This window comes from Ylistrum balloti, unplaced genomic scaffold (genome assembly GCF_031769215.1).
Source record: "Ylistrum balloti isolate Yb309-2 unplaced genomic scaffold, AGI_CSIRO_Ybal_v1 Utg369578, whole genome shotgun sequence".
Classification (NCBI taxonomy): Eukaryota; Metazoa; Mollusca; class Bivalvia; order Pectinida; family Pectinidae; genus Ylistrum; species Ylistrum balloti.
Window position 1 is genome coordinate 952,759 of NW_026781870.1, and position 12,867 is coordinate 965,625.

The following is a 12,867-nucleotide window of genomic DNA, read 5'->3' on the forward strand; positions in this document are numbered from 1 at the left end:
TGACCACCTTTCTAGTGAACACATCATTACCTGTACAGAATGACCACCTTTCTAGTGAACACATCATTACCTGTACAGAATGACCACCTTTCTAGTGAACACATCATTACCTGTACAGAATGACACATCATCCCCTGTACAGAATGACCTTTCTAGTGAACACATCATTACCTGTACAGAATGACCTTTCTAGTGAACACATCATTACCTGTACAGAATGACCTTTCTAGTGAACACATCATTACCTGTACAGAATGACCTTTCTAGTGAACACATCATTACCTGTACAGAATGACCTTTCTAGTGGACACATCATTACCTGTACAGAATGACCTTTCTAGTGGACACATCATCCCCTGTACAGAATGACCTTTCTAGTGAACACGTCATCCCCTGTACAGAATGACCTTTCTAGTGAACACATCATTACCTGTACAGAATGACCTTTCTAGTGGACACATCATTACCTGTACAGAATGACCACCTTTCTAGTGAACACATCATTACCTGTACAGAATGTCACCTTTCTAGTGAAGTGTGATAGTTGTGTAACTGTCAAACTGTCGGTACTGAACAGACCATCTGTGATCAAACCAATGGCCAGTGTCTTTGTAAGGTAAAGATTAACAATAGATATGTAGACCAGTAAATCAAATTTTAAATGTTCTCATCAAAGTTTTAGATATAGTATTATAGATAAATAACATATACTGTATTCAATCCAATAAGCGCCCAGGGCGCTAAAAATATTGCAATTTAATGGGGGGGGGGCACTTATTAGAGACCATCTTAGATGTAAAAGAATCACATTAAGTACTAAAAATCTACTGTATGGTTCATGTATTTATACAATCACTAGTTTTTTTACATGCAAAAAAACCATGTTAGATATAAAAAGTTTTTTATGTTTTTCTGGAGTACATCACCTTATAAACCGGCTTGAAGCAATTCTTGATTGTGACTAAAACGTAAGCAAATCTAGACTTTTAGGTATCTGAAAGGGGGAGGGGGCGCTTATAAGGACATGGGCGCTAATTGGGTCGAATATGGTATGTGATGTTTTTTATTTATTTACTTAGTTTTTATTTTTTCATTTTCCCTGAATATTTCTAGCAGTTTTTTTAAAAAATGAATATATTTTAAATTTTGGTATTTACCTATGTAGGCCAATGTTGATGGGGGCACGTGCGACAGATGTCAGCCAGGAACATTTAATCTTGACCCTCGCAACCCCAAGGGATGTACCAGATGTTTCTGTTTCGGCACAACTCAGACCTGTGACAGTACCATCTTTACCTGGGACATGGTGAGCTTACTCTAGGAATATCTGTCATTAGTCAATCTCAGATTAAACGTTATATGACTCGGCCATCATTATTGTGCAGTCTCTTAGTAACTGAGCAGTCTATCATTGTATGAACAGTCTGTTTATATTTTAACAGTCTCTCAGTAAGTGAAGGAATTTACCCTGATATTTAATATATGTATTTATATTACATTAAAATATTAATATTATATATAGTATATATAAAATATATTTAATATTACACAAGTAGCAACCATTGTTTTTTTTATGACAACATTCCGCACTTCTAATTGGTCAAAAATTGCTGTGCTGTCTGCTTGGATTAATGTATTTGCTGATGGAGTGTTAGGCCTATTGTAAATACAGACAGTAAAACATCCGTTTATATGATTTAATGATCAATAGTAAGTATACAGGTGAGATCTTTTTGGAAGTGTTTCAAGATTTGTTTTAATGGATGGATATTTTTATGTAAAATGGAAAAGCAGCTAACTTGTTCAAATTCAAATGACGAAAACCTTTGTTGTTCTATTGTTACAGCACAAGGACATGATGGGATGGACAGCCACAAACGTCGACCCAAGTGCAGTGCGAGAGGCTGGAGATATTGTGGCTATTCTGAATGTACAGACCTATATCACCAACTCTGACGAAGCCATTTACTGGAGTGCTCCCCAATCTTACTTGGGCAACAAGGTCAGTATTTAGCACAGAACAATGGATATAATCCAAGGTCATTTGGGTAAGGACATAAGAGGTCAATGGGTCAATATATGAAGTCGTGCTGATGGTATTAGATTTGTATGGATCTGGTTCAAGAAATCGTATCTAGGAATTTTTTTAATTTGAAATTTCTGGGTCCTTAGATCATAAACCATATCCAGTATTCCAAGGTCATGTCAAGGGTTAGAGGTCATGTTTAGGAGATTTGAGTTTATAGCTGGTTTTGTTTACCTGTTGGACCTGATTGGTCATATAACAAGGATGAAATTTATAATCTGATTTCACTTTATACAAATCCTTGACAGACTTTTATGATGTATTAACATCTGCAGGTCAGTTATGATTTTACAAGGAAACGTTACATTTAAAATTATATGCACTACTTTGTTCACCTAAAGAAACAGGTCCATGGTGTCAGATGATAATGACATATATGTAATGGAAATAGCCCATCATACTCTGTTTGTGTAGGTGGTGTCCTATGGTGGTCGTCTGCAGTATTCCTTTATCTACATGCTCGAAGACCCCACAACAGAAGAGGAGACTACCGGACCTGCTGTGATCCTTACAGTAAGTGTTCCCTAAAATAACGGTGAAGGATGCTATCTTCATAGTAAACTAAAGATGCCACCCCAATAATTGATCATTAGATTCATAGCAAATTTTGGACCCTTTAAGGCAGATTGCTAATTTTCATAAAAATGGCAAATGATAAATTGTTACAAATTAAATATGATACGGAAATGAATTAAAAGACCCGGAATGTTCATGGTAAAATTCATATTCATTAAAAACTAAACAAAAGTTTTGATCTGTTTCCTTAAAAACAATTTACTCAGAAATGTTATCTGTCCAGACAAGTGTGTAAACATTTATATATGATATCAGAATCATGCATGTGTCTACCCATCAATATGACATCAGTTAACTACATGACAGATCGGCCAGCTCTGTGATCAAGGAATGTAAAGAACTCTTATAACTATCACAGGCAGTTAAAGCCGATATTCTATCAAAGATTGAGGTAACGTCATAAACAGATGTCTATAATCTTATATAAGATATATCTGTTGGTCTGATTGAATATCTGTGTTTACAGGGTAGTAACATGACCATTATGCACATGCTTGATGCTGCTGATTACCAAGGAGGTGGTGTTTACGAGGTCACAGTACCATTGGTGGAGGTAACTTCAATTTAAATACTTCTGATAAATACTTCTTTGTAGAGAGTTCAATTATATATCTTTTTCTCTAATTCAGATGTTAAGCTATGGAAAGTTAGGGCTTTTATCTGTTTTTGAACAATTCACAATTTTAAATCTTCATATTTTTTTTTTTTACCCCGCCATGGTCAGGAGCATATAGTGTTACCCTTGTCCATCATTTGGTTATGATTTTGTTTTACGCTGTAACAGATATAGAACTGTGATTTGATATGTCAGGCTTAGATTTGGTTATTGCCATTTTTCCATTGTTATGGCCATTTAACTGAATTCTAAATAAAATTTTTACAGATATTAGCCTAACTTCAGAAGGATTTTTTTTTAATTCTTCAAGCAGGACTTCAGTTTTATCCCTGAACATTTACTATTGATTCTGCAGACATGACTTTCAATTCTATTTGATGAGTCGCGAGCACATCTCTTAACGATGACAATAACAGCACAACTTGTCCTTGATTGGTGGTTGGGTCAGTCATATCACCCCATCACACCTAGGGTTATTGTAACTGTAGTTTGTTTCTGAATGCCTCCATATCTATCTGGCCATAAGCCCAGAGAGGCTAGACACAGCGAGGAAGATGTGCTAATTTCAGGACAAAAGGAAAAATAACTGTTGGCATTAAAAAAAAAAGACAGTTGGTGTGGGTAGGCTTATTACCAGACATGGACTTATTGTTAGATCAATACAGTGATGGCTGATTCAGTTGTAGAGTGTTTTAGTGCCTAGGGAGTTCTTTCTTGTTGGTGCATAAAAATCCAAATTGATGTCAAATAACTTTTTTATATAGTAAGTTGATATGCTTTTTGCATGTGATATAGTTACACAGTATGATTGTTCTTCCTTTGTAGGCCCAATTTCTGTATAGTGATACAAGGACATTCGTGAATCGTGACAATTTCATGTCAGTCTTAGTGGATCTCCAGTCCATACACATAAGATCGGCTTACACCACCAACATTGACCAGCTCAGGTACGTATTGGAAAGATCAAGGTCAAAAACAAACACTAGTACATCAAGTCAAGGTCGTCATTTAAGCTTGATCAACAGAAATAAGACTACGTCAATAAGATCAATTAGAGGTTTTCAGACAAATGAGACGCATACTTCTCAAGTGTTCAGGGTTTTTTTTGGTTTTTTTGGTTTTTTTTAACTTTTTTATTTTTGGTATTTTTACACTGTAGAGTTGATGAATACCTATATCTCTGTACAATAAATTATTCTGAATTTTATGTCCATAGCTCGTTTTTGGGACATCACTTATAAGATGTTATTTCTTGTATGTGATGCATGATGTTTTACCCAACAGGCTGATGAATGTGACTATGTTGGTGGCATCCCCTGATGGTAGTGATGGTCAAGCTTTGTCTGTAGAGCAATGTAATTGTCCTCCAGGTTACACAGGCACATCTTGTGAGGTGAGGGCCATGTTTGACTTTATCATCATTCTAATATCTTTATCTGTTGAAATTTAGTATAAATGTTTTCTATAAAATGGCTTCAAATATTACAAACAAGAAACAAAATGCTGAAGGTGAAAGAGATGCAAATGCTGAAAAGTGTAAGGTGCTGTCCCTGTTGGAGTATATTTATCATAGGGAAGGTCATTTATCAGCATTTCAATGAGAACAAAATTTGCTTGTTGTATTATGACTTTCAGATTGAAGGAAAATTTTACAAAATAAAGAAAATGTTACTGATTTTCAATAATTGAGTGAGGCTTTGTATTGTAAAATGGTTTGTATTATTTTGTAGAGCTGTTCTCAGGGATACTACCGCACTCAAAATGCACCATTCCTTGGTGCATGTATACCGTGTATGTGCAACGGACACACAGATACATGCGACCCTGATACTGGAATGTGTTTGGTAAGCACTCAGTTATAGACATTAAAAAAGGTTGAATATTGTTGAGTAGGGCTAAACTAGATCCTATTCTTTTTCAACTTCATCCATAATATTACTTCATAACACTAATCGAAGAACACAAGAGTTACTGACCTTTTTCTGATAGAGAGGTATAACGAGGTATCTAAAGTTTATATTCCTGTAAAGCAGATTGTCGATAGCTTTACAAAGCATTTAATGTGTGTGGAGTTTAATTTGATATCACTCTGTGTTTGTTTGACAGGGTTGTCTTGACAACACCATGGGAGACCACTGCGAGACCTGTCTGCCTGGTCACTATGGTGACCCGTCCCGTGAGGGCTGTACCATCTGTAGCTGTCCTCTCCCCATCGCTAGTAACAAGTTAGTACAGCAGAGTTTGTCTTTAAATAAAACCTTTCAGCAATTACATTCACGTGTGATATGTTATTTAGTGTAAAATTTCAATGGTGGACTTCGACCTTTTTTTTTTCAGTTTTGCGTTTGGATGTAATGCTTACAATGGTGAGATGGTTTCCTGTGACTGTCAGCCGGGCTATGCTGGTCTCCTCTGTGATAGGTAAGTTCTGTACAATAGATACACCAGTGTTGACAGGACCACAGAGATAGACTGTGATTTAGATAGGAGAGGTGCGAATATGGGGCCAGTTGAGTAAAGGTGAAAAAGTTTAGTGTTTTATTTGTCATTTCATTCATATATACTATACTATACACTTGTAATCCTTCAGAAAGATTTTTACTAGGAATGCCAGCAAACTTTCCAATATTTGTTAAGTAGGACAGTATTAGAATAGAAAAATGATATTCAAATATTCATTTTTCACAATTGTTTGATAGAATTTGGAAGATCATTAAAATTCATTTATTTGCTCTGTCAAATGATTGTCAAATTTTCATTCTGACCTGCTTTTTGTCAAGCAAACAATCAAGGTATCAGTGGTGTTCAAAATTTTACACCTGTATAATTCATATGACACTAATTAGCCAAAGGCAGGAGGGCTTGAGTTCACCCATATTCAGGTAAAACAAAGTGTTGTATGATCAATTATATGAATATTAGTCTTCTTTGATATTTAGCTAGTTTGATTGTAACACGGTCCGGTCCAGCATTGTTCCACATGTGGATATAATTATTTTTGTTTTAAGGTGTATTCTGAAACAGTTGATTTAATGTAGTACTATTACAATTGTTTTATTTATATATGTTTTGATACTACTTTTGACTTCTGATTTATGAGAGGATATATTGTTTCCTCAAATCTTCTCATTTCTGTGATATATTTTCTTGATATTTTTATATTTTAGAATCCCAGTTTTAAAGCTAGACAATTTGGTGTAGACAACTTTTCAGTCAAACTAGTTATATGCTATGTTAATCATATTAAAACAAAACGAGTCATTGTAGGTACCATTATGTTCTGTATTGGTAAAATGTTACAGTACAAAGGCCTAGTATATAAAGATGTGCACGCTGAATTTGAAAGTTGCATACCATATGGAATTGACATTAATTTGAGTATTTGAATACAGAATTAGGCTAATATTTATATAGTTATTTTATCCTGCTATGAACTAGATATATAGATTGAGAACAATACATGAATACTGACATATAGGTGGGCTTATTACAGGACATTGATATAGAATTTGTTGTCATTTCTACTGAAATCGCACTTAATGTCATATCCATGGAACATACAACAAAATACAGTTTCTGATTATCTCCCGTTTTGTAGATGTGCCCCAGGTTACTATGGCAATCCCAATGAGGAGGGCGGTCGTTGTGAAATGTGTCAATGTTCCGGAAATATTGATATGAACAACCGCGGCTCGTGTAGCGAGGTGACTGGTGCATGTCTTATGTGTGACAACAACTCAACAGGCGTCGACTGTTCTCAGTGTCGTGATTGGTGGTATGGTGATGCTGTTGAAGCCAAAAATTGTCAAGGTATTGGAAATGTTCCTTCGATTCATTACAGTAATGAAAATATCAGTATGGCATTAACCTGTTCTGTAGGGCGAATACTTCCAGACATTCTGTATACTTTATATTATAATTATAACACCTGTGTCCTTACAGCCTGTATACCTGTATTTTACCTGTAGTAAGTGCCACTGTATAACCTGTACTATAATTATAACACCTGTGTCCTTACAGCCTGTATACTTGTATTTTACCTGTAGTAAGTGCCACTGTATAACTTGTACTATAATTATAACACCTGTGTCCTTACAGCCTGTACCTGTGACCAATGTGGTTCTCAGCTGTGTGACAACGCTGTAGGACAGTGTATGTGTAAACCAAATGTGCAGGGCGAGGACTGCGATAGCTGTGCAGTGAGTAGAATTACTTACTTTTAGTACTTATTGCATGATACAGAATTCAGGATAGTCTGTATCAGTTTTTCTTTACAATTACACTCGACGTCAATTTTTCTTTCAAATCTACTGGAATTAAGAAATATGTTTTAAATTAAACAAATGAATTCAATGATTTTTTTCTCTCAAAATTGTTTTCATTAGTTTGGTATAAATTTGATAATTGATGGACTCCCATTATATAAGTAAGAAATCCAAGGTATTTAATTCAATGCACAGCCCAACACATATGGATTTGACAACTGCGAGGGTTGTCGGGACTGTAACTGTGGACTAGCCGCCACCAGCCTTCAGTGTGACCTTGTCAGTGGACAATGCTCCTGTCAGCCGGGTGTTACAGGCCTGATGTGTGACGAGTGTATGGACGGCTTCTTCGACTATACTGCAACTGGTTGTCAAAGTGAGAACAATCATTTTCAATTTCTTAACATCAAAAAGTTTTTATTGCAAAAGTTAAAACTTGTGAGACAACTTTGATGAAATATATGAAATGAAAACAAAATTGAAAATACTTTTTATCACATAAATCAAAAATATTTCACTTTGACGGATTTAATGGTAAAATGTGGAGGGCAATATCAAATGACGGTGGCCATATTGTTGTGCCATTTCCACTTCTTGAAGTAATGTCCTTGTCCAGATTGTGACATCGCAATCAATTTCATAATGATGCAGTCGATGAAAAATGCTCCAGGATAAATAAGGATAAAGATATATACTCGTGGCATATATGTGAAAAATTTACAAGGGGGTTAATTCACAGGATAACAGTCGGATAGCAAGATAAAAGCTGTTTCTAAAATAAAATTTCTATGATACATGTACATTGAAACCCGTTGAATATCATGTTCCATTTGTTGGGGGAAAATGTGATAATAAGTGGAATGTGACATAAACAGTTGACACATTTTTTTCCGGACGTCTTAACCCAGAAGTTAATTTTCTGATGTGCCAAACTAACAGAAATTGTTTGTAGGTAAAACAATTGAAATTATTTGTTTTTCCCATAAGAACAATGAGTTTCCATAGCTTTCATTTGTTTATTCTTTGAAATACCTAAATTGGAATCATGAATTATCTTGAATGATGATGTCATCATTATGTAATATTCCATTTATATGTGGTTCATACATGACACTTGTCATCAGCTGATGTTTTGCCACATAATTCATTCTTTCTTTGATATATAGGCTTTATAATGGTGTATCATAGCAAAGTTGATATATGTACAGTGTTTATCTCTGCAACTTTGATCAAATGTGATCTGAAGATCGCAGCTCAAGCATTACCACAAAAAAAAAGCTAACAGAGTGTGTATTGTTCAACTTTGAAACGCCATGTTTCACTGACTATTAATGTAAGTGGTTATTTTTAATGGCCAAACAGATGTCATGAAAATGGCATATGGAAAATAATGGTAATACATAGAAACATGTGTTTCAAGAAAATGTGATATTAACTGGAAAGTGACATTAACAGAAGTGACATTAAGTGGGTTTCACTATACATATTCACTATACATATTACTAAACAGTTAACTGATGCTTTTAATGGCAACAATATAAAGTGGAGTAAAGTGGATTATCATGTTGCTGTGTGTGTACAGAGTGTGACTGTGAGGCAGATGGTGCTATGACCTGTAATCCATTTACTGGGGTGTGTCAGTGTCTGGAGGGTGTCACTGGTGAAAGGTGTGATAGATGCCTTCCACGCTGGATCCTCGTACCCAATGAGGGATGCCGTCGTAAGTTGTCTCTTCACCCATGAGGAAAGATAACCTCATTAAAAAAACTATTAAAAGAACTTTTTGTCAGTACTTTGTTTTATTTTTTGAAGTAAACTGCTTGTACTTCTGTTGTCAAAAAGGAATTAGGCTACAATTAATGTATGAATTTTGATCTACATCTATTTTAGTGTAGCATAAAATAATGAATCGATGCAAACACAAAATGATGTCATGGCAATATTTTTACGCTGTCTTTAGGTCATTAACGTCATTAACAATCGCAGCTTATCTGTTCCATCCCCTCTTTGTATTCTAGCCTGTGACAGTTGTGTGCACATTTTGCTGGATGACTTAGAATTCATGGATAGAAATCTAACCAGCTTGACCGGTAACCTGGCAACAGTCTCTGTTGGAGTGACAGCCATGAAGCGTCTGCAAGCCATCAACGATTCAGTCGCCATTAATGGAGTATGTTTTTAGTCAAGTTTCTATTAAAGTGTGTTACAGAAATCAAAGTGAAAAACGGTGATAGAATCGGACATTTTCATTTTCTTTTTAACGATTTAACCTGATATTTTGATAACAGTTTTGATAAATAAATCAGAACTACCAATGCCCTGTGTATATAGTGCTAGTGTTGTGTATTATATAAGGGTACCAATGGCCGTTAAATATGGTAATGTACATAATATTTTCTGTAAAGAAAAAAGATATAACAAAAAAGGATCAGGGCATCAAAAACCAAGATAAATTCCTGTAAATAAAATCTTGAAGTGAAAGATCTTTTCTCCTCCATGGTTCTTGAAGTAAAAGATCTTTTCTCCTCCATGGTTCTTGAAGTAAAAGATCTTTTCTCCTCCATGGTTCTTGAAGTAAAAGATCTTTTCTCCATGGTTCTTGAAGTAAAAGATCTTTTCTCCTCCATGGTTCTTGAAGTAAAAGATCTTTTCTCCTCCATGGTTCTTGAAGTAAAAGGTCTTTTCTCCTCCATGGTTCTTGAAGTGAAAGATCTTTTCTCCTCCATGGTTCTTGAAGTAAAAGATCTTTTCTCCTCCATGGTTCTTGAAGTAAAAGATCTTTTCTCCTCCATGGTTCTTGAAGTAAAAGATCTTTTCTCCTCCATGGTTCTTGAAGTAAAAGGTCTTTTCTCCTCCATGGTTCTTGAAGTAAAAGATCTTTTCTCCTCCATGGTTCTTGAAGTGAAAGATCTTTTCTCCTCCATGGTTCTTGAAGTAAAAGATCTTTTCTCCTCCATGGTTCTTGAAGTGAAAGGTCTTTTCTCCTCCATGGTTCTTGAAGTGAAAGGTCTTTTCTCCTCCATGGTTCTTGAAGTAAAAGATCTTTTCTCCTCCATGGTTCTTGAAGTGAAAGATCTTTTCTCCTCCATGGTTCTTGAAGTAAAAGATCTTTTCTCCTCCATGGTTCTTGAAGTGAAAGATCTTTTCTCCTCCATGGTTCTTGAAGTGAAAGAATGGTTCTTGAAGTAAAAGATCTTTTTCCTCCATGGTTCTTGAAGTAAAAGATCTTTTCTCCTCCTCCATGGTTCTTCCAAGTGAAGTAAAAGATCTTTTTCCTCCATGGTTCTTGAAGTAAAAGATCTTTTCTCCTCCATGGTTCTTGAAGTGAAAGATCTTTTCTCCATGGTTCTTGAAGTGAAAGGTCTTTTCTCCTCCATGGTTCTTGAAGTAAAAGATCTTTTCTCCTCCATGGTTCTTGAAGTAAAAGATCTTTTCTACTCCATGGTTCTTGAAGTAAAATAACTTTTCTCCTCCATGGTTCTTGAAGTGAAAGACCTTTTCTCTATGGTTCTTGAAGTAAATTAACTTTTCTCCTCCATGGTTCTAGCCTAAGATCGACAAAATGAAAGCAGCAGAAGATGCATTTTCCCTGACACCACTGAGGCAGGCCGTTACAGAGATCATAGAACTGGCAGATGACACCGTGGCAATGGTCAGTATTTGTGAATCTTTTGGTTGATGTAAGAAGTCAAAGGTAAACTATCGCAATAATGTAGATGGTTAGTAATTTACTAATGGTGATACGGTGGTGACTTGTGTTATATGGCAATTTTTTTACCCTAACCATGCAGAATTATTTCCTCTCATCACAGAAACATTTTCAACAAATTAGGACACTAAACTCCTTTTTGTTTTTGGGTCACTGTCTGTCTTGTTTACATGTTTGTCAAAAATATTAATTCAGAGCAATGACCAAATATGTGACAAGGATGTGTCCTAAGTTTGGATATGTATTGATGATGTGCACATTCTTTATCTTACAGTCCAATACACAGATAGTGTCTGCTGGCCTGGTAAAGGAGGAAGCTGAACAATTCCTCACCAAAGCCCTTGACCTTGAACAGAACAGTGAAGATGTCAGTGCTGGATCTAATGGTAAATATGATATGATGATAGTATTTGATGCCCAAATGTACACAAGAAAAAGAAAATATTTCTTTTTTTTTTCAGTTTCAAATGTATAAAGACATCAAAGTGGAAATGGCTGACAAAGTCTTAAAGACTTAGAAATAAAAAAAAAATAACTTAAAATTTTGAAATACCTAAAAGTACAATAATTTTTGTTGAAGTCTTAAAATGAAGATTGCTTCTTTGACCTGCCATCTTCTGTCTTTGGTGAAGTAAACATAACATGTAGTGTATTTGTAATGTAATCTTGACACTTCTAACTGTCAGAGAGGTGACTGTTGTAATCAGTATCATACCTTTGTTGGTCATCTCTCTACAGTCATCTCTGGATATTATCTCAGAATCCACCTGTCTTAATCTCACAAGGTCTTACCCATTGATACAGAGATTAACAATATAGATTGTACAAGTTCCTTAAGGTCAAGGTCACCAATTCTAGAAATAGAACAAGACTCTGTTAGAGATATCTTAAGCTGACATTGGCTGTGCTAATTTACATATGCACTTGGAGTATTGATTGTGTTACTCCAGTCAGTCTCTGCTGTTTATTTCATTTAGACAGAAATGAGTCAACCATAGAATTCTTCAAAAGTTTTAAAGTAATTTAAAATTTAATTTAATTTAAAATTTAAAAGTAAATAAATATAAATAAATGAAAAATAAACAATTGCTTCTGTCTTGCCAGTAACTTTATATACCGTAGTATTTTGGAAAATGACCTTTGTACGACCTTGACCTTACAGTGGCTGTACAGGAGGTTGAAGATGTCCTTGCCACCATCCTGAGGGGGATCCAGGTGACCAACATAGACACATACATCAAGCAGTCCATTGATCTTTTGGATGACATCATGGCAGTCAACATAACTGGGGTAAATGACAGAGCAAACGCTGCTGTTATTGACATTTTAGGGTGTAAGTATACAACAAAAAATGGTTTAGTAATTTACAGAGCCTAAGTTTGGTCTATAGATTCTGTGAAATTGATGAATAGATGTGCCTTGATCAATTTTGTTTTGATAGAAAACTAAGTGCACCAGTGGGAGGAGAGGTATACTGGATTATGTCACATGTCTTACTTTGAGTAATTTGAGATACATTTCAGGTTGTCAAACAAAGTAATGTTTACCAAGGGAGTATACAAATGATGTATTGATAGGAGTTTTGTTGTTGTATTAGATTTTGTAAACTTTACAT

General features: G+C 35.2%; 1 protein-coding gene across 1 annotated transcript in view; it reads left to right on the forward strand.

Moving 5' to 3' along the window:
• The window catches only part of LOC132543147 (laminin subunit alpha-like), a 65,676-nt gene that overhangs the window by 30,301 nt on the left and 22,508 nt on the right, over nt 1-12,867 (forward strand). Inside the window, exons 30-48 of the mRNA XM_060206617.1 lie at nt 79-136; nt 545-616; nt 1,166-1,306; nt 1,847-2,002; nt 2,501-2,599; nt 3,129-3,215; nt 4,104-4,225; nt 4,563-4,671; nt 5,009-5,122; nt 5,385-5,503; nt 5,616-5,699; nt 6,877-7,088; nt 7,377-7,477; nt 7,739-7,919; nt 9,126-9,263; nt 9,562-9,713; nt 11,091-11,195; nt 11,527-11,638; nt 12,415-12,585. Coding sequence (XP_060062600.1) covers nt 79-136; nt 545-616; nt 1,166-1,306; nt 1,847-2,002; nt 2,501-2,599; nt 3,129-3,215; nt 4,104-4,225; nt 4,563-4,671; nt 5,009-5,122; nt 5,385-5,503; nt 5,616-5,699; nt 6,877-7,088; nt 7,377-7,477; nt 7,739-7,919; nt 9,126-9,263; nt 9,562-9,713; nt 11,091-11,195; nt 11,527-11,638; nt 12,415-12,585 — 2,333 coding nt within the window. The remainder of the gene's footprint in view (nt 1-78; nt 137-544; nt 617-1,165; nt 1,307-1,846; nt 2,003-2,500; nt 2,600-3,128; nt 3,216-4,103; nt 4,226-4,562; nt 4,672-5,008; nt 5,123-5,384; nt 5,504-5,615; nt 5,700-6,876; nt 7,089-7,376; nt 7,478-7,738; nt 7,920-9,125; nt 9,264-9,561; nt 9,714-11,090; nt 11,196-11,526; nt 11,639-12,414; nt 12,586-12,867) is intronic.